At 38.4% G+C, this 19,487-nt stretch overlaps 1 protein-coding gene across 3 annotated transcripts in view; it reads left to right on the forward strand.

The window, feature by feature from the left end:
- TSHZ2 (teashirt zinc finger homeobox 2) overlaps positions 1 to 19,487 on the forward strand; it is a 374,737-nt gene that overhangs the window by 249,031 nt on the left and 106,219 nt on the right. The window contains exons 2-3 of one of the 3 annotated variants that reach the window (XM_088153776.1): positions 358 to 3,430; positions 5,433 to 6,219. In XM_088153776.1, coding sequence (XP_088009902.1) covers positions 358 to 3,422 — 3,065 coding nt within the window. In that variant the 3' untranslated portion in view covers positions 3,423 to 3,430; positions 5,433 to 6,219. Of the gene's footprint in view, positions 1 to 357; positions 6,220 to 19,487 lie in introns of those variants that run through there. The other 2 variants (XM_088153775.1, XM_088153774.1) reach the window with 2 other exon arrangements.

Raw genomic sequence — 19,487 nt, forward strand, 5'->3', positions numbered from 1 at the left:
ATTTTATTTCTATTATTTGGCCAGTTGAAATTTTCACAAGCGAGCTAATATCCATATGATCATATCATTTTAATGGACTTAATAGGATCTTAGATATTAATTTTCTGACTGTTCCATTAAGGGGTGGTTAGAACTTGACTACTATTATTAACTCCAAATATCTATAAGTTAAAAAGAATTATGATCATCTGCTAATAAAACCGGGTAGCCTTGCCAGATTTTTCACATCTTGTGCTAACAATCCATAAAAGCAGAAGATTAACCAAAATCTAGCAGGGAAAGCAAATGCCAAACTAGAAAAATGAATGTTCCATGTTCGTATTTGACCTATTTCACATTTTTGATATTCCTTTTCAGGTTATGTCCAAGATGATGACCTGAAAGATGAGGAAGACATAAAAGAGGAGGAAGAGGATGATGATGAGAGCAACTCAACGGCTCATCTTCAGGGCAGCAATGACCCAGGAACAGATGAAGAACATGACATGGCCCCTGATCCAAGAGGAAGCTTCAGCTACCAGAATTCCCCAGGAAGTCATCTCTCCAATCAGGATGTGGAAAATGAATCGCTGCTGAGCGATGCTAGTGACCAGGTGGCAGACATTAAAAGCCTTTGCTCCAGGGAGGCACAGGACTCCAAAGGCAATATTCATCCCAAGCACCCAAGTGAAGCGCATAGCTGCATGGATAAAATGACCGCTGTCTATGCTAATATCCTTTCGGATTCTTATTGGACAGGTTTGGGGCTGGGGCTCAAGCTGTCCCCTTCTGATAAGAGGGGATGTGATAATAGAAACGGAGCAAGCAAAAGTGACTTTGATTGGCATCAGGATGCACTGACCAAAAGCTTGCAGCAGAGTTTACCAGCTCGGCCCCTGTCCAAGCCAAACCTTTTCAGCTCCGTCCAGCTGTACAGGCAAAGCAGCAAAATGTGTGGAACTGTATTCACAGGTGCTAGTAGGTTCCGGTGTAGGCAGTGCAGTGCTGCCTATGATACTCTCGTTGAGCTTACCGTCCATATGAATGAAAGTGGCCATTACCAAGATGACAACCATAAAAAAGACAAGCACAGGCCTACCAGCTATTCCAAGCCCCGCAAAAGGGCCTTCCAGGACATGGATAAAGAAGATGCTCAGAAAGTTCTGAAATGTATGTTCTGTGGTGACTCTTTTGACTCTCTTCAAGACCTAAGCGTTCATATGATCAAAACAAAACATTACCAAAAAGTGCCTTTGAAGGAGCCGGTACCTACCATATCTTCCAAAATGGTAACTCCAAATAAGAAACGTGTGTTCGACATTAATAGGCCTTGCTCTCCAGATTCAACCACTGGTTCCTTTGCGGACACCTTTTCTTCTCACAAGAATGCCAATCTGCAGTTATCATCTAACAATCGTTATGGCTACCAGAATGGTGCCAGCTACACATGGCAGTTTGAAGCATGCAAATCACAGATTCTCAAGTGCATGGAATGCGGGAGCTCACACGATACTTTGCAGCAACTCACAACCCACATGATGGTCACAGGTCACTTCTTGAAAGTCACAAGCTCAGCTTCCAAGAAAGGGAAACAACTTGTTTTGGATCCCCTGGCTGTGGAAAAAATGCAGTCGCTTTCTGATGCATCAGGCAGTGACAGCCAGCATTCGAAACCCTCCAGTAATTCATCAACTGATTCTGCAGCTCCTGCTTCAGAGCTAAAAAAAGAAAGTAAGCAAAATAAATCTGAGGAAGTGAACAAAGATGAAAAAGTGGTAAAAAATGAAGACTATGAAGACGCTCTTCAAAAACCACTGGACCCAACAATGAAATATCAGTATCTCCGGGAGGAAGATTTAGAAGATGCTTCAAAAGGTGGTGGAGACATTTTGAAGTCTTTGGAAAACACTGTCACCACAGCCATCAATAAAGCTCAGAATGGAGCACCCAGCTGGAGTGCGTATCCCAGCATCCATGCAGCGTACCAGCTCTCAGAAGGAACAAAGCCTTCCCTACCTGTGGGGTCTCAAGTTCTGCAGGTTCGACCAACAGTCACTAATAAACTGAGGCCTATTGCTCCAAAGTGGAAAGTGATGCCTCTAGTGCCCGTGTCAGCTAACATAGTCCAGTGCACTCAATTGAAAAAAGAAGGAGACACCAAAAAGGAAGCTCATAAGGACTACATTAAAGATGGCAACAAGACAGACTTGGGCCCTGCATATCAAAATGAAGGAGACTCTCCTCCTCAGGCTGAAATGTGCGTAGAGCCCAAAAAATCAGAGCTAAGTCCTTTGAAGGAGGAACACAAGACAAAGGAAGAGGAAGAAAAAATAAATACAAAGGAATCTGTGACATCTCTCAGCAATGGATGCACCCCTGGGAACCACTCTTCAGAGCTGCCTGGCTTAAATCCACTCAGTGCCCTGCAGTCTGTGCTGAACAACCATCTGGGCAAAGCAAATGAGCCTTTGCGACCTCAGTCAAACTCCAGCCCCAGTTCAAGTTCAACATCTTTGTTCCACAAACCAAATTTAAATATAATAGAGAAGCCTGTTCTGTCTCCTGCTTCAGCGCCAGCAAAACCTGCAAGTGTTACATCCAGGCATTATGTGTTTGAGAGCAACGATCAGCCAATTGACCTGACCAAATCAAAGAATAAGAAAGGGGAATCTGTTCAGGCTCAATCTTGCACTTCCCCACCTCAGAAGCATGCTTTGTCTGACATTGCAGACATGGTGAAAGTTCTTCCCAAAGCAACAACTCCCAAACCTGCTGCTTCATCCAGAATCCCATCAATGAAACTGGAAATAGATGTTCGGCGTTTTGAAGATGTCTCAACAGAAGTCTCCACTTTGCATAAAAGAAAAGGAAGGCAGTCCAACTGGAATCCTCAGCATCTCCTGATTTTGCAAGCGCAATTTGCATCCAGTCTCTTCCAAACATCGGAGGGTAAATATTTATTGTCAGATCTGGGCCCTCAAGAACGTATGCAGATCTCCAAGTTTACTGGGTTGTCCATGACTACCATCAGCCATTGGTTGGCAAATGTCAAGTACCAGCTCAGAAAAACTGGGGGGACAAAGTTTTTGAAAAACATGGATAAAGGACACCCCATCTTTTATTGCAGTGACTGTGCATCTCAGTTTAGAACCCCATCAACATATATCAGCCATTTAGAATCCCATCTAGGTTTCCAAATGAAGGACATGAACAAGCTGGCCGTGGAGCAGCAAACCAAGGTAGAGCAAGACATTTCCAGAATTTCAGTTCAGAGATCTCCTGAAACAATAGCTGGAGAAGAGGACACAGACTCTAAGTTCAAATGTAAGTTGTGCTCTCGGACATTTGTGAGCAAACATGCTGTAAAACTTCATCTAAGCAAAACACACAGCAAGTCACCAGAACATCATTCACAGTTTGTAGCAGAAGTGGATGAAGAATAACTCCTAAGGTATGCATGCCTTAACTGCAAAAGAAAAAAAAGTGTTTTAATATGATGTTGATCAAAGGAGGGCTCTTAAAGCACTTCTGCTTTATTTAAAAAAAAAAAAAAGAAACTATTATGTTCCAGGATGCCAATTTCTTTCCAAACACTGGCTTCTCTGTCTGTAATTGTTGCATGATGGGACAAATTTTGCATGGACAGCTGCTTCCATCAGCCTGTTTCCATGATGGAAAAACCTTTACTCTTTGCATTTTTCCCAGTCATGTGCTCTTAAAGGCAAAGAAACCTCTGCCAAGACAAGATTTGGCACTCTTGCTTGCTATTGATACCATGTTCCTATTTAGCTAACCTAACCCTGTAATCCTTCAATAGAAAAGCAAAGCATGCTGGACATTTCATTCTAATGGTTCCCAATGAAATTGTGTTTGCTTATAGTATTTGAAGCAACTATGTCCCCCTTTTGTCTGAGCACAACAGCAAGAGTCACTACAAACTGATGTTTCAGTGTCCAGTTTTCAATAATGGGATTCCTCTGCTTAATTTTAATACCTTATGAATTCAAGAGCCTTTTGTTTCTCCTTTCACTGCTCATTGCTGGTGAAATATCAAGCCTGTTTTGGGGATTGCTGCCTAGAACCTATGGATCAACAAGAACAGTCTTGTCCTTCTACTTTCTTTGGATACAAGGTTATTAAGAGGATCCAAAAGTCAGTGGTAGAGATAAGTCCCAGTGTGAGGTTCAGCCCCTGCTATCTCCAGCTGATGTGTCTCATCAGATCATAACTCTCGGAAAGGCATTCTCAACAGGCAAGGCTGAATCGCATTTGCAAAGCTGTTGCCAGTCTGATAGATTCAAACATATGTTTTCACCTCCAGATTTCACCAGCCATTAGGATGATAGTGGTCAGATATGACCCAAAGACATTCAAAAACCCAACCTATAGCTATCAGGGAATACTCCAAAACAGTTTTCTTCTTCTCTTTTTCATCTTCTTTACTTTAAGATCCCCTAATCTAGGGTTAGGCAACATTTTTGGGCTGGGGGCAAATGGTGATAGCATGTGGTAGGCACATTCACAAAATGGCTGCCATGAGAGATTGGTCTTTTCGTAAAATGGCTGCTATGACAGGGATGGAGAGTCCCATGAATCCATTCACTAGAAGGTAATTAGCAATGAACAGGTTCTTGCGGGACCCAAAGGTATTCCTATAAATAATTATTATGCTAGAGGCTGGTGTTTTGCTTTGCAGCATGTTCATCTTCTATTAAATTTATTTTATCAAAATATTCTTTTTTTAAAAAAAAAGAAAAATCACATGGGATAGGCAGCTTAACAGGGACCAAGGGATGCATCTGTAGTCATGCTGGTATCTGGAGGCAACACACGGATTATCCTGATTTAATAGGAAACAACTGGTGCTCAGCTGATTGGAAAGTGGTATCAGTCTACAGTCTGCTTCAAAAGTACAGAGAAGGGAAACACAAGTTACTGTATTTATTTAGACTGTGCAAATGTTCATTGCATCAATTCAAATTACCAAGTCTGATGATTCAGTGTGTGAACTTGATTCAGATTGAATCAAAGAATACAATTCGATTTGGGGGATAAAAAAGTTTTCTGCACATGCACGGTCAGATTTCTGACCCAGTTCATACTTTCAGATTTCAAACTCCATTTGTTTGTTCAAACTGATTCAACAATTCAGATTGAATTGAGCTTATTCTTTGAATTGATTTGACAAATCAGAGCAGACCCTCTTTGCACAGGCCTAATATTTATTAGGTTTTATAGTGCTTTTCTACGTCTGACGTGCTTTAGCATAAAATAAAAACCAATCAAAAACAAAACAGTAAAATACTGTAATAATAATAAAACTACTTGAATATCAATTTCTCGCACTTCTTGCTATTGTCCTCCAGGGAGAGATGCATATTACTCCCCTTCTCTGTATAATACATGGAAGCACAAAGAGAGAAAATACAAAATAATACACTTCTTCCTTCTAGGTGGCTTCACTTAACTGAAATGTACCTGCAGACCCTCCTGTTAGGGCTTCCGCAGGCCTCGGAAAGCCTGCGGGTTCTCATCCCTTGCCTAGATTCCCAAATGCAACTGAGAACTTGAACAAATCCTTTATTTTCCTTGCATGTTTGTTTGATATTTGCCACCTACGCTGCTCTTCACACTCAGGTAGAGGAAAAGAAAAAACACCGAGGTTTTTCACAGTCTTCAATTTGGATAGCCATAATTTTCAGAACCTAAATTCTCTCTGAAGGGAAGCTGAATCTGTCAAGTAGACCGAAGTTTATGTTATACGCTGAAAGTCTGCATTTCAAAACGCTTGGTTATTTAGTGATTCTTCTAGATAAATATATGGCTTCATAGATCCATTTGTGTAATAATAAATTCCTTTGTCACATACAAATGCACACAGAAGTCTCCCTCTTTAATTATTTTGGCTGATCTGAGTGCTCTTTGAAGTTTCTTTCTTCCTTTGTAATCGGGTAGAAACAAATCAGCACATTGTTTAATAGCAACCTGGAGTGTGAAAACTTCTTGAACAGTGAGCTTATCCATATATATTTAGCTGGGTATCACATCCATTTATGTACCTATGTATGTATGTATGCATGCATGCATGTATGTATGTATGTATGTATGTATGTATGTATAATATATATGGAAATGATACCCAGCTTTTTCATTCCGTGATGTTTAAAAAAACAAAAATAGTACAATTTTTATAGCCTGATCGATGTTGAAGGTTTCAGTCCTGAAACAGAGAGCAAGCAACTCCAGAATACACAATCTAGTGTTTATATATATATATATTTATACATATATATCATTTATATGTGAATAGCCTGATGCATCATTAATAAAGCCTGCTTAGTTCCAAAATCTGACATCTGATGTTTTTAAATTAATTACAAGCAAGCCACCTGAACTTTCAAGTAGATTGTCACAGCATGATGATTTCAAAATAAACTGTACAAAATTCTGTGCAGTTTAGATGCAGTCTTTAGTAGTAAGCCATGCTGTGTTTCATGCAACTTACTCCCAGGAGTATTAGGACTGGAACCCAGTGTCTGAAAATGTGTAATCAGCAGCATTAGGTAAGTGTTCTACAAAGGATTCATTTGTTGGAAAACCCTGTTTGTGTGTGTGTGTGCAGGGGGTGGGGGGGGCAGACATTTTTTGTTCTACTGAATTTCACAGTTATGAAACATATTTTGGCTGGTTAGAATGTCAAGCATGTAAGAGGTCATGGATATTGAAACCAGAAATGCAAAAGTTTCAGGGATGCTGTTGTGTGAACAAGTTTGCTTGCTCTGTTTCGCCTTCATTTCAATGAACGATCCAATTTATGTGCTCAAAGCAAGGTGGGCAAGAAGAATCGCCTTCCACTGGATTGAAGACTGAAAACCCTTACTGTACCTAGAGTGGGAACCATCACTGTGTACAGAAACACTGCCTATAGCAGCTGCTGAGAATTGTGCTGGTTTGCTTTTGTTTTCTGCCAAGAGCCTTTGGAAATCACACACTTGTTCTGCACCATTTTGTTTTGTTAAAAAAATATGATGAGGACATTATTTCCCAAGCTGTTCCTGGAAATTTGTATAGATTCCCAGTCGTGGGTATGGATATCACAGCCCAGGAGTAGGGTTACCACTGACTGGTCAAAAATGGGTTTCCCCTCTCCTACTCTTTTAGAGTAAATCAACATGTGAAGCTTTCAGGATATGGACGTAAGAATCACTGCTCTTAAAGCTTCCGAATCAACATATGATCAGTGCACATGAAAGGAGGTGATAAAAAAGTTGGCAACTCCACATGAAACATAATCATGGAAAGAGACCTTTCCCCCTCCCTGCCCTGGATGGTACATGCCAATGTCCTAAATATGTAGTATTTTAAACCAATGAACTGACCAAGGTTTGGCTAAGCAGCGTGATTACAGTCCTGGTGCTATTGCGAATATCTACATTGCAGCAGCAACTGTCCAAATTTCCCTTCATACAGAGATGTGATGATGTCTCTGGCTATTTAGCCAGTAAAACACAAATATTGGGGAGGGGAGGCATATAAACGTAATAAGAAACCATTCCAAGTTCATTTAAACAGCTGATTTCTGGATATAGATTTTAGAACATTTTTCCTGCATTGTTACAGTATATCAAGTTTTTTTAAACAAATGGGAGTAGGTCCATTATTTTTCTTGCAGCGCTACTGGTATACATTTATCACTAGGCTGCAGTCAATCATAGTCATTTCAGTGTGACCTGATTCCTAACAGTTGAACTAAGACTGAGGCTTAATACTATGACCCTTTTCCTGTCTCTTCAGAAATACCACCAAAATTATGCACAGGATTATAAGCATTGAGACTTGATACAGAGGTTCTATTTGTCTGCATTTTGAATGAAAGATTACTGAATTATGTGTTTGGGTAATATACATAATATACCATTTTTCCCCCCAAAATTAATTTCTTAGTTTCTTAAGTGCCATAATTACCTCCTGAATGAATAAAACATGAAGCCATTGATTCCCCAGTTTTTGGTATCCCAAACCTACATGCAGCCTCTTAGTATCTTAGCAAGAATATGTTTAAATTATTTGGATACTGTAAATTGTAATTTAGTTGTGGAATGATGGACTATTTTGAGTAATATTGTGGATTTTATAACTTTTTTTTTTTAAGCTAAAGTTCACATTAAAGGAAAATAAGACTCCTAGCTTTTGTTCCTGTATTTTCCTTGATCATTGGAAATAAAGAGAGCCAGTTTGGTCTAGTGGTGAAGGCATCAGGCTAGAGAGCAGGAGACCCTGAGTTCTAGTCCTGCCTTCGGCATGAAAGCCAGCTGAGTGACTTTGGGCCGGTCACTCCCTCTCAGCCCAACCCACCTCACAGGGTTGTTGTTATGGGGAAAATAGGAGGAGGAAGGAGTATTAGGTAAGCCACCTTCAGTTATTTATAAAAATAATTAAAGTGGGGTTAAAAAAAATGCAGTTCTGAACTGCTGGTGTGTTTGTTAAAAATGGTAAACGTATCACTCCTTTATAATATAATTTTTATTAAAGATTTTTATGTAAGTAAAAGATCAACTTATAAAGAAAAGTTAGAAGGAAAGAAAAAAGATAAAAAGTTCAGAAATCAATGCAAGCAGAAAAAGCAAAAAGCAAAAAATAATTCAAGAAGTGGTTTCCAATTTTCTTTACAGCCGTTACTAACTTATTATCCCGCCTGTCTCTTTGAAATTACAAGGTTCCCTTCTGTCCATATTCAACCCTTTTTTCAATCAGCAAATCCAGAAATCACAGTTACATTTGTTTTCCATTTTCAGCAAAAAGTCCATAAACTGTTTCCAGTCTTTTATAAAAGTACTTATTGCTTTGTCCCTGATCAAACAGGTCAACTTTGCCATTTCTGTGAATTCTGCCATCTTCACAATCCATTCCTCCAATGGAGGTCTTTCAACATTTCTCCATAGTTGTGTATGTAATAATCTTGCTGCAGTTACCATATATATATAACCAATCTTCTATGAGTCTTTTCTAATTGACTATCCATAAGTCCCAATTTAAAAGTCCTGGTTTCATCTCAATATTAAACTTCAAAGTTCTTTGTATCATCGTATGTATTTGTATCCAAAACTGTTTTGCTTTTTCACAAGTCCACCATGCATGGTAAAATGTCCCTTCATGTTTTTCACATTTCCAACATTGACTAGAAGTATCTTTACACATCTTAGATAATTTCTCTGGTGTCATATGCCAATGGTACATCATTTTATTAAAAAAAACCTCTCTCAAGTTGTAACACAATGTGAATTTCAATCCTTTTACCCACATCCTCTCCCACTGATCCATCTGCATATTATGACCTAAATTCTTAGCCTATTTTATCGTGCAATCTTGTTCTTCTTTCATTTCAAATCTCAACAAACGTTTATACATTTTTGCAATCACATGTTCATTATTTGTACATAATTCAGTTTAAAATTCTGTCTTATATTGCTCAGTTCCAATTAATTTTTGTATCTATATTAAATCTTTCTCTTAATTATGTGTATGAAAACCGTTGAAAGCTAAATCCCTCTGCAGTCAATTGCTCTCTTGACTTCCTCTTAAGTTCTGTGTTCCTGTACTAACAAATCTTGATATGTTAACCATTTCTTTTTGCCCACTGTTTCTTTTCTATAAAATGCTTCTTGTGCTGAAACAATAAAGGTATTTTCTGGGTTTGTATCTATTCCATATTCTAAATATGGTCCTTCTCACATAGTGATTTTTAAAATCTACATTAACTTTATCATATTATAAAAAGCCATGTCACCCAAACCTCAAATTATGCTATTCTAATTCTAACATTCTCTTATTTCTCAACAACACCCACTCTTTCATCCAAACGAAACAGGAGGCTGCAAAATACAGTTTAAGATTTGATAGTTGTAGTCTTCTTTCCTTTGCATCTTGGAGAATCTTATATTTAAACCTTGGTTTCTTCCCCTGCCATATAAATCTGGATGTATCTTTTTGCCATTGCTTAAAAGGTACATCATTTTTCAAATTTTTTTGTTTGAAATAAAAACATCGTTCTAGGTAACATTCATTTTTACCACCAAAATTCTTCCAAACGATGATAATTGTAACTTTTCTCATCTTAATAAATCTTCCTTAATTTCACTTCATACCTTGGCATAACTATTCTGAAATAACACATAATTTGTATTAGTATAGTAACGCCAAGGTATTTACTTTTTTCTCAGTCTGAAAACCAGTTTTTACAATCAATTCTTTCTGATCTTCCATCCTCATATTTTTTGTTAACATCTTCATTTTTTTCATTGTTAATTTTAAATCCAGCTAACACAGTAAATTCCTTTAATTTTTCCATTAATATTTCTATTCCTTCCATAGGATTTTCCAAAATTAAAACCAAATCTTCTGCAAATGCCCTTAATTTATATAATTCTTTTTAACTTTCACTCCAGCTATTCTCTCATCTTGTCTTATATCTCTATTCAAATCTTCAAGAGTGAAAATGAACAGCCGTGCCAAAAGTGGACATCCTTGCCTTGTTCCTTTCTGTACTTCACAGGGTTTTGTCAATTCACCATTAACTATAATTTGTGCCATTTGTAAAGTATATATAGATTTCACCCATTTAATAAAATGTTCTCCAAATTCCATATTTTCCAAGATTTTAAATAGGAAAGTCCAGTCCAGTTTAACTCTTTAGTCCCTTTTGACATTCCATACTTCCCTTATCTCTTTATTTAATGAAGTCAACCAATTGTCCTCTTTAGCAGGTTTAAACAATCCTCTTCCCCACAGAGGTATGTGTTATTTCATTCATTCATTCATTCATTCATTCATTCATTCATTCATTCATTCATTCTTCATTGTACTTTGAAGTAAACAATATTCCAGATTTAACTGCGCCCTTAGTCTGTTTTTATCTTTCTTAATTTAAGCTCTTCACCAGCTTTTTGCTTTTGGTTCTTTTTAAATCCGTGCAGTTATTTCCTTACTTTTTACTTTAGTCTTGCCTACAAGCTGAAGGTACACTCACTGAAGGTGGCTTTTAAGGTACTCTGCTGCTTGGAAGATCTCTATAACTTTAAGCTTTAAATCTCTGTTCCAATGTCTGATAGAAAGTAGATTAGACAAATCCAGTGTCCTTCAAGCAGGATCTACTTGGCCTGTGAACTTGATTTCTCCCGCAGCTTCTGGTGCTCTCTCCACAAGTCATCTGCAGGGTCCCTCCAGATCATGTAGGTTTCCTCTTGAGGAGCTGCCTTCCAAACCACAAGTGGGTGATCCCACAACTTCTCCTCATCCGGAGAAGCTCCGCTGGCTTGGACTCACCACCTAGCTACCAGTCTTTGCCTTGGTATCATCCCCGCTATGTGAGGATGTGTTAGTTTGCTATTTTTTCCACCTGGAATTCTGGTAAACATATCACTCCTATGAGAGCCAGTTTGGTGTAGTGGTTAAGGCACCAAGATAGAAACTGGGAGACAGTAAGTTTTAGTCCCACTTTAGGCATGAAGCCAGCTGGGTGACCTTGGGCCAGTCCCTCTCTCTCAGCCCTAGGTAGAAGGCAAGGGAACACCACTTTTGAAATATCCCCAAGAAATTGCAGGGACTATCCAGGCAGTTGCCAGGAATCAACGCAGAATTGAAGGTACACACACTCACACACAGAAAAATCACTCCTATCTTTTAGTAAATTCAGGTTTCTTTGTAAAAAGTAACAAATATGCTAGAAATATACTAGTTACAAGCCTTTTTTTTCATGTACACTCATTCTGATGACAGAATCACAATTAGCTAATTAATCTTGAGTAAACCTAAGGCATTTAAAAGTGTATAACATTCTATGCATTTTTAATTTAAAAAAAAAACTTTTAGCAGCTCATTTGAGATTCTGAAAATAAACATCCAAATTTCAAAGCATATTTGAAAACTTAAATTCAGAAGTTAACATGGTCACATTTGCACTTTTCTATGTTTAAAGTTTCTTAAGATAATACTGGATACAGATTTCTTTTCTCACAGGTATTTCCACTGTCCAATGCAGAAGAAATTTATTCTTATCTTTAACTGGCCCCAGGTTTGGTGGAGGTATTCTTTTCAATCCAGAAATCTCTAAACATCAGAATGAGGGATGATATAATGAATTCCTTTTAGTGTTCAACTGTTTATAATGAATTCCTTTGAGTGTAGGATTGTTTAGCATTAAATATATTTCTTTCTCTCAATCTCATTGATAGAAGAATTTGCACTTCATCTTTGTGATAAAAAAATATGTGCACACTAGGAGAACCAATATTTTAACTTTTGTTATTCACAATTGTCGGAGTCAGTGAATCCGGGCAGGTAAAGACCATTCAGAAATTCCAAATCTGATACTTGCCTAGACCCATTTTTTAAAAAAACATATTGCTGTTCTTGAAATGTGTACAGCTAGACAAAGGCACATTTTCAGGAGTAAGATATAGATTGAAAGTTGAATTTGCAGAGAGGAAGTATCTTCTTAAAAATTTTGGCAAACTTTGTGTAGGCTGAAATACCAGTTATGGAATGCAACTGTAGTGGATAGTTGTAATCATACTTTGATTCTGGGATTTATTTATTTTTTTAATTTGACCCAAGATAGCTTTCTTCTCCGACCTTCTTACAATTTAATAACTATCAATATAAATATCACCTGCATTTAAAAGTACTAGGACTCAAGTCTGCCTCAAAAACAAGAACCTCTGACCAAGAAAATCCTTCATCTTAGTGAAGTCCAACTGTGCTATTTGAAGCTGACCTTTCTAGCGACAGGACGCGCTTTGCATATGCTCTCTCGTACTCTTATTACCCATATTGTAACTAAGGCCAGCCATTCAAAACAAAGGTTCTGAAGCTGAATACTAATGCAAATTCTACTCTGTTCAAAGCCAAGTATTTTTCCTAAAGCTTTCTTTTGGTAAGTAAACAGGCAGCTCTCTGAAAAGAATCCATTTGAAAATACGGATACAACAAAAAAAAAAAAAAGGAAAAAAGCATAATGATAAACAGGGGTGTTCCCCCCACGTTTCTCCTTTGTCTTTCCTCTTTTTTTTTTCCTTTTTCAACCCATCAAGTTTAAAGATTCGATGGTTCATCTCTCCTACCGCCCCCCCCCATCCCCGTTTATAGGAGACAACTGACAACTCAGTGGTAAATGGAAGAAAGAGCCGAGCAGAACTAAAAATCCTCTAATGCATTGACACTAACGTGCCCTCTATTGTTGAAAATGAGCAGGCAATCATGAATGTTCATCAAATGACTCCTAATGCAGTTAAAGCATTCAGCTATAATTTCTCCTTGCATTTATAATTACTGTCATAGACTGCACACCTCACTGAGCAGATTAAAGCTATAAACTATTTAGCCATAGCTTTAAGATGAGGAACTTGATTTGTCTGGCAGCAGTTATTTGTTAGAAGAGCTTGACACTTCACATAAAAATGACTCGACTTGATGAAGAACAATGTGGCTTGAACAATGCAGAGGGTTTAAATCAGTCATTTATACCACGCCCTGGAAGGATGGCAAAGCAATTTGTTAAATGATCTATAGGACACCCAGATAGCTGCTTGAGTTAAGTATACCCAAATTCCTCAAAGATAGGACTTTGAAGAGGAGAGGTGGTTGGTGTGTTGATTTCACCATGCCGGCTGCTGTTTTCCTAGCTGTATTTTTCATGTTCTGTTCTCACCCTGGAGAATTCGGATGAGGAGGTGGGCAGAAGTGAATATGACAAAGGCATCGGCCTGCTAACAATGTAACATTCATGGATGGAGGCCAAGGAAGTGCCCATTATCACGAAGTCAGGCAATGAGGTGAATTGAATTGTTCTGGAGAGGCGATTGTAGCTAGCTTAGCTTTCAGTGACTAGCACACTTCCATAATGGCTGCCACAAGTGGAACAATAACAAAATACCCATGTTCTAGAAGACAGACTAGTGAAGTTGTTCTATATCATCTCTTCAAGTCACCAGGTCACCCCATCCCACTCCTCTAAACTTCCATTCTTGTAGCACAAGCCAGCATGACAAACCAGCATGACCACTGATGATGGATACTGGGAGTTATAGTTCAGTGGCACTGGGCACAAATATCCTTTCAATGCTCCTCCCTAAATCTGTGGGTACAGAAAATGGATGGACAATTTCTCTAAATTTCTCTAGGGATAGGAAAATTCTTCATTGATTTCTTAAGTCAAAACTCCCTCTCTGTGGGCACAGTAATACCGCTATGAAAAAGCCTTCTGGGAGGAGTTCCTCATCATGTCCTTTCTGGGCATTTAATAGATGCAGGGGAGATAAGGGAGGCTGCAGACTACTGGAAAGATGAATGTACAGTACATTCACACATCTATCTTGGCCACCTTGGGACTAAATAGCGTGATCCGTGTTAATTGCCCATTCCATGAAAATGTCTTCATTGTGCTCTTCTTAGAAATTTTTTTCCTTAACGAAAACTATTTCCCATCAAATTAAAGAGGAATTTCTTTGCCTAGTACTAAAATAAATGTTATTAGCTTTATTGTCACCACCCACTGATGTCATACCCCTCCTTCGTTGCCACCACCTGCTGGGTCACCACCTGTTGATGTCATATCCCCTTTTTTATGTGGGTTGCCTTCTTTGCTCTGTACTTCCACCCCTTGATACTTTGTGCTGAACATTAAGGCTTCTGGCAAAGAACTGGGGGACAAGCAGGGGATGGGAATAAAGAAATGAAAGTACCCACCTCCAGATTTTCTCAAACAGCTGGGCCATTATAACAAAGCAAGAGAAGGTGAAAAGGGCTGTTACTTCTGCTTCCTTCCTCCCACACTTTAATTTCCAAGAATACCTCTGCCAGCAAACCATATCACATGACAATCTGCAGGATGTAAAAGCTCCTTAGGTGAATTAGGCAATTGAATGCTATGTTTAACTAGACACAGTTTGAATCAAGAGAAAATACACATTTTCTCCCTTCCCTTCCCCCTCAAGTACAAGATAAATGTATATGCTTTCTGGCATTACACTGACAGATTATTTATCATGATTTACTGCAATGTTTTTCAGAAATGCTTGTGCAATGGTGGGACCTCTCCCTCACGTGTGAGATGAAGGGAAGGGATTTGAGATAACTTAATTCAAAAGCCCGAATTTCATCATTCACATAAAGCGAAGTTTGAAGGGACCAGTTTTGATTAAAAAAAAATATATCAAAAATACACCACATATGCCTTTGATCATACTGAAAACCTAAATATTAATGAATGTCCATTTGATCCAGAATCTATTATCTGTTAGAATAAACCAGAGTTCAAATCCTATGTATGCACAAGGAAGGCAGTAAGGAAAAGGGACAAAGAAGAATATATATCCTATGACATCTAAGAATTTGAGAAAGCATAAACACTCAAAATGAACTTTATTTTATTGCACGAATTATTATTTTATCATCAATGTGGAGAGTACTTATTTCAACTTGAGGGAGGGGAAAGGCCATAAAATATATATAAACTTCAATACAGCCTTGATGACCATGCCAAAGGTCCATCTAATCCTACATTCAGCCTACGTTCAAACTAGTTAAAAGTCTGCTTGTTGCATTCTCACAAGAAGGTGAGCTTGACTCGTTTTAACCTTAGCTATTTTGTGACGGAAGTGCCAAGCTTTTTCATTTCGGTCCTTAAACACTGTTATTAAAGCTATTCTGCCTTTTATTTAGAAGATTATCCTGCCTGGATTTCTCTAGTCCTCTTTTAAAATCAGCTGAGCTGGTGTTTTATTGCCACCACACTTGCTCGCAGAAAAATCTATAGTGTGACCATGCATTGTGCCAGGAAGGACAGTACTTTCTTTCAGAGGTCCTGAATCTCCCCTCGTTAATTATAATGGATGACCCTGTGTTCCAACATGACCAAGGGAGAAAAATCTCTCCACCAACATGCATGATTTAACATACCTTGTCCATGTTGCTCTTTACTCAACTTTGCTTGAAAATTAAAAAAAAAACAAAAACCCTCCAATTCCTGTAGTTTTTCCTTGTAGAAGATGCTCTTTTTCTAATCATCTTATTTGATTTTTCTTCATATTTTCCAACTTTTTGTGATGCATGAACAGAGGTGAATGGAGTTAAATGCACTTCACTTGGCCTTTTATGGCATTACACTAATATTCCACCTTTCTTTCATCAGCTAATATTTAGGACAGGAAAGGCTTCCATGAGTTCAACAAAGCCAAGCCCTGGCTCCAACTTTTTCCACCAAATAATAACAGCAAAACAGAACCCTATTCTTTTGGATCCCTGTCTGAAACCAGTTTAAATAGTAAGATATTTCACCCTTAAGAAAAAAAAAATCCCCATTCCTAAGGAATCTGAAATAGTTCTCTTCAGTGTCATCTGGAAGAGAGTTGTCACATACATGTACAAAGCAGCAGGGCTTCAATTACAGTGCCATGACCCTCATTGTGACCATTTTGACCCCCACTCCCTGCAGACCCTGACTTTTTAAAACAACAGTGAGACAATTACCTACTGAGATTGTGGGTTCTCCCCCTCTAGAAGTTTTTAGAAGAGGGTGGGCAGCCACATCTCATGGATGGTTTGTTTGGTTTTCCTGAACATTGGAAGGAGTTGGAATATGGTGCCTTCCAACTCCACAATTCTTTTTCTATGACATTATAGATAGAACATTTTGTAAAAAGTTTCCACTAAGGAGCTTGAGGCCTAACATGTGCCTCAGCCATCCATTAGATCAGAGGTTCTCAAACATTTTGGTCTCAGGACCCCTTTGCATTCTTAAAAATGATTGAGGACCTCAAAGAGCTTAAGTTTATGTGGGTTTATTGTATTAGCAATTAAAGCTGAGAAATGTTAAAATATTTATTTATTTGATTTTGTAGACCCCCTGAAAGTGTCTCAGGGACCCGCAGGGGTCCCCAGATCACACTTTGAGAAATGCTGCATCAGATTCATGAGACTTTGCTCTTTAATGGGAAATAAGAGTAACTGCTTCCTTCTGTTCTCAGCTCAAGATACAGAACTGTTTCTTTGGGAAATGTACTTTATTATTAATGCGAATTGTACTTTTTACACAGTATGACAATCCTTGAAGGGGGGGGGGACTGAAAGAGATTGCCAGATGATATATGCTTGCTTCTAAGCATCTATTCTCCCATATCACTGAGGGATGAGGGATAATGATAAACACCAGTAAGGAGTGGAGAAAAAGAAGACAAGGAAGGTTTCAGTTGGCATTTTGAAGGACAGGGTCTGTACAATATTACACCTGCAACTTTATAAAATGTTGCCACAAGAGAAGAAGTGTGGGATTAACTCTACAGATTGGCAGTCTTTTGCCATAATTAATCTCAACATAGCTGCTTCTAGGGATGTACAAGAAGGTCACGACAATCCCTTTTTTTGGATGGTTGGTTTGTTCATGGCTTCTAGCAGTTCCACGGTGAGGTAAATACTACCAGGAATCAAATCTGGCTAGCCGCCTTCTGCAAGAAAATAAATAAATAAATAAATTTGCTTCTGCAAACCTGTGGGACAGTTGAACACTGGTCTTTTCTGTCTTTTTCACTGCAAAAAGCCCTGGATACTTTCTGGAATACCATGTAACCATGGTATTTCATGATACCATGCGTTTAATCACGTAGAGCTTCCAAGACTGACTGCAGAAAAGCAGTCTCTTCAATTATCTCCACATTGCTATCAGTATGCAGGACATTTTTGGGTGGGATAAGAAAGAAGAGGAGAAGAGGCCCACGTCATACAATACATTTTCAAAAATGGATGCAACAAATTTTCCTCTAAATGGACTAGTAAATTTACGATCAGATGATTGGTCAAAAATTCAGACACAACTTTGCTGGAATGCAAACAGTAAAATGAATCAGACTTTATTCCAAGCTGCACAACATAGCTGTTATCCTTCAATAAGACTGTCATTAATGCTTCACCCAAAACCAAAGCAAAGCAAACAACCCAGCAAAACCAAGAGAATGCATAGCCAAAAGGGACAAAAGAGGAAGCAGATCTGCATTCAAGTCTGGGTATACTGATTCGTAGATGAATGTGCAAATTGGCCTAGAAACCAGGAGAAGGGGAGTTCTAGTCCCGCCTTAGGCATGAAGAACCAGCTGGGTGACTTTGGGCCAGTTCCTCTCTCTCAGCCCAACTCACAATGGATTGTTGTTCTGGGGAAAATAGGAGGAGGAAGAAGTATTGTTATGTTTCCCATCTTGAGTTGTATATGAAAAAAAAAAAAGTGGGATAAAAATCTAAAAAAAAAAAATGAAATAAAAATGCTTCATACTCACAGAAGGAGTTATTTGTGACCAGGTGATATCTTCTCACTTTGCCTGGTGCCCCTTTTGTCCTTCTTAAGTTTCATTACTTTTGAACCAGACTTGGATGAGATGGCTTTCAAAAACAGCACTTTCTATAAATTGGATACATGGCTCATCTATTCTCCATTTTACTGTACATGTTCCCCAAAACTGGTTCTCTCTGTTCACCAACTAATCGCTGTCACCAGCCCTCATATTTCTCTTTTTTCATCCCAGTTCAATCCTTGTAGCTGAGTAGATAATTGTGCCGTTAACTTTTTATCTGTGAGATTCAGTCCTAAGATTCATTCTTTAATCTCACAACTTCATTTCACTTGCATCGTACCATTTCTCTGAGGAGCTCGAAATGGTATACATCTGACATCCCTAAACCTTTTGGCCTGGTGAGACTTTGAGAATATGGAGAGTGTGCTCTGCATGTTCTTGAACATGCTGGTGAGAAAAGTTGTCCATTGACTGCCATGAGAGACCATAAAAACCATTGGTTTGTCCAAATGCTCTTCCTGCAGGATGTTTCCTTCATGCCCACCTTCATATTTCTTGTAGACAGAAGTGCACACTTTCAAACAAAACACTGGGTTGTAACAGCCCATGGGGCCCATTTGGGACTGAGAGCCATTCTTGGAAAGAAGAGAAAAGCCATACTTTGCAGCATGCCAACTTCCTATTTTCAACTGAAATAATACCTCAAAACTTACAAACTTTTGTGAGAGAGGAAGCTTCATGAGCATCCAGGGAGGTGTCCCAAGGCATGTTGATACTATGTTCATAGCAATGGAGACCACAAGGGTGTGTGTGTGTGTGTGTGTGTGTGTGTGTGTGTGTGTGTGTGTGTATGTATGTATGTATGTATGTATGTATTTATTTATTTATTTATTTATTTAGATTGAAAACAGTCCCAAGAGGCAGTTTAAACTGAGACTCAAGGTCAACCTTTTTGAACCAGGTTGCTTAATCCTAATTTAACACTACTACACCATTGCTGACTCTGATAGGACTCTACCCTTTTTCCTTTCCTTTATTTCTCTTGTTTCTTTTGTAGGGAAACTTAAATCCTTACTCCTTTCTTCCCAGGTTTCTTTTTTCTTCCAGAATCAATTTTGCTATTCATCGTAGATACTCCTCTTTTCTTTTCATAATATTATTCTCTTATTTATT

This window comes from Python bivittatus, unplaced genomic scaffold, assembly GCF_059951505.1.
Source record: "Python bivittatus isolate LINGU-HERP-01145 unplaced genomic scaffold, Pbiv_v1 ctg000700_np1212, whole genome shotgun sequence".
Taxonomy (NCBI): Eukaryota; Metazoa; Chordata; class Lepidosauria; order Squamata; family Pythonidae; genus Python; species Python bivittatus.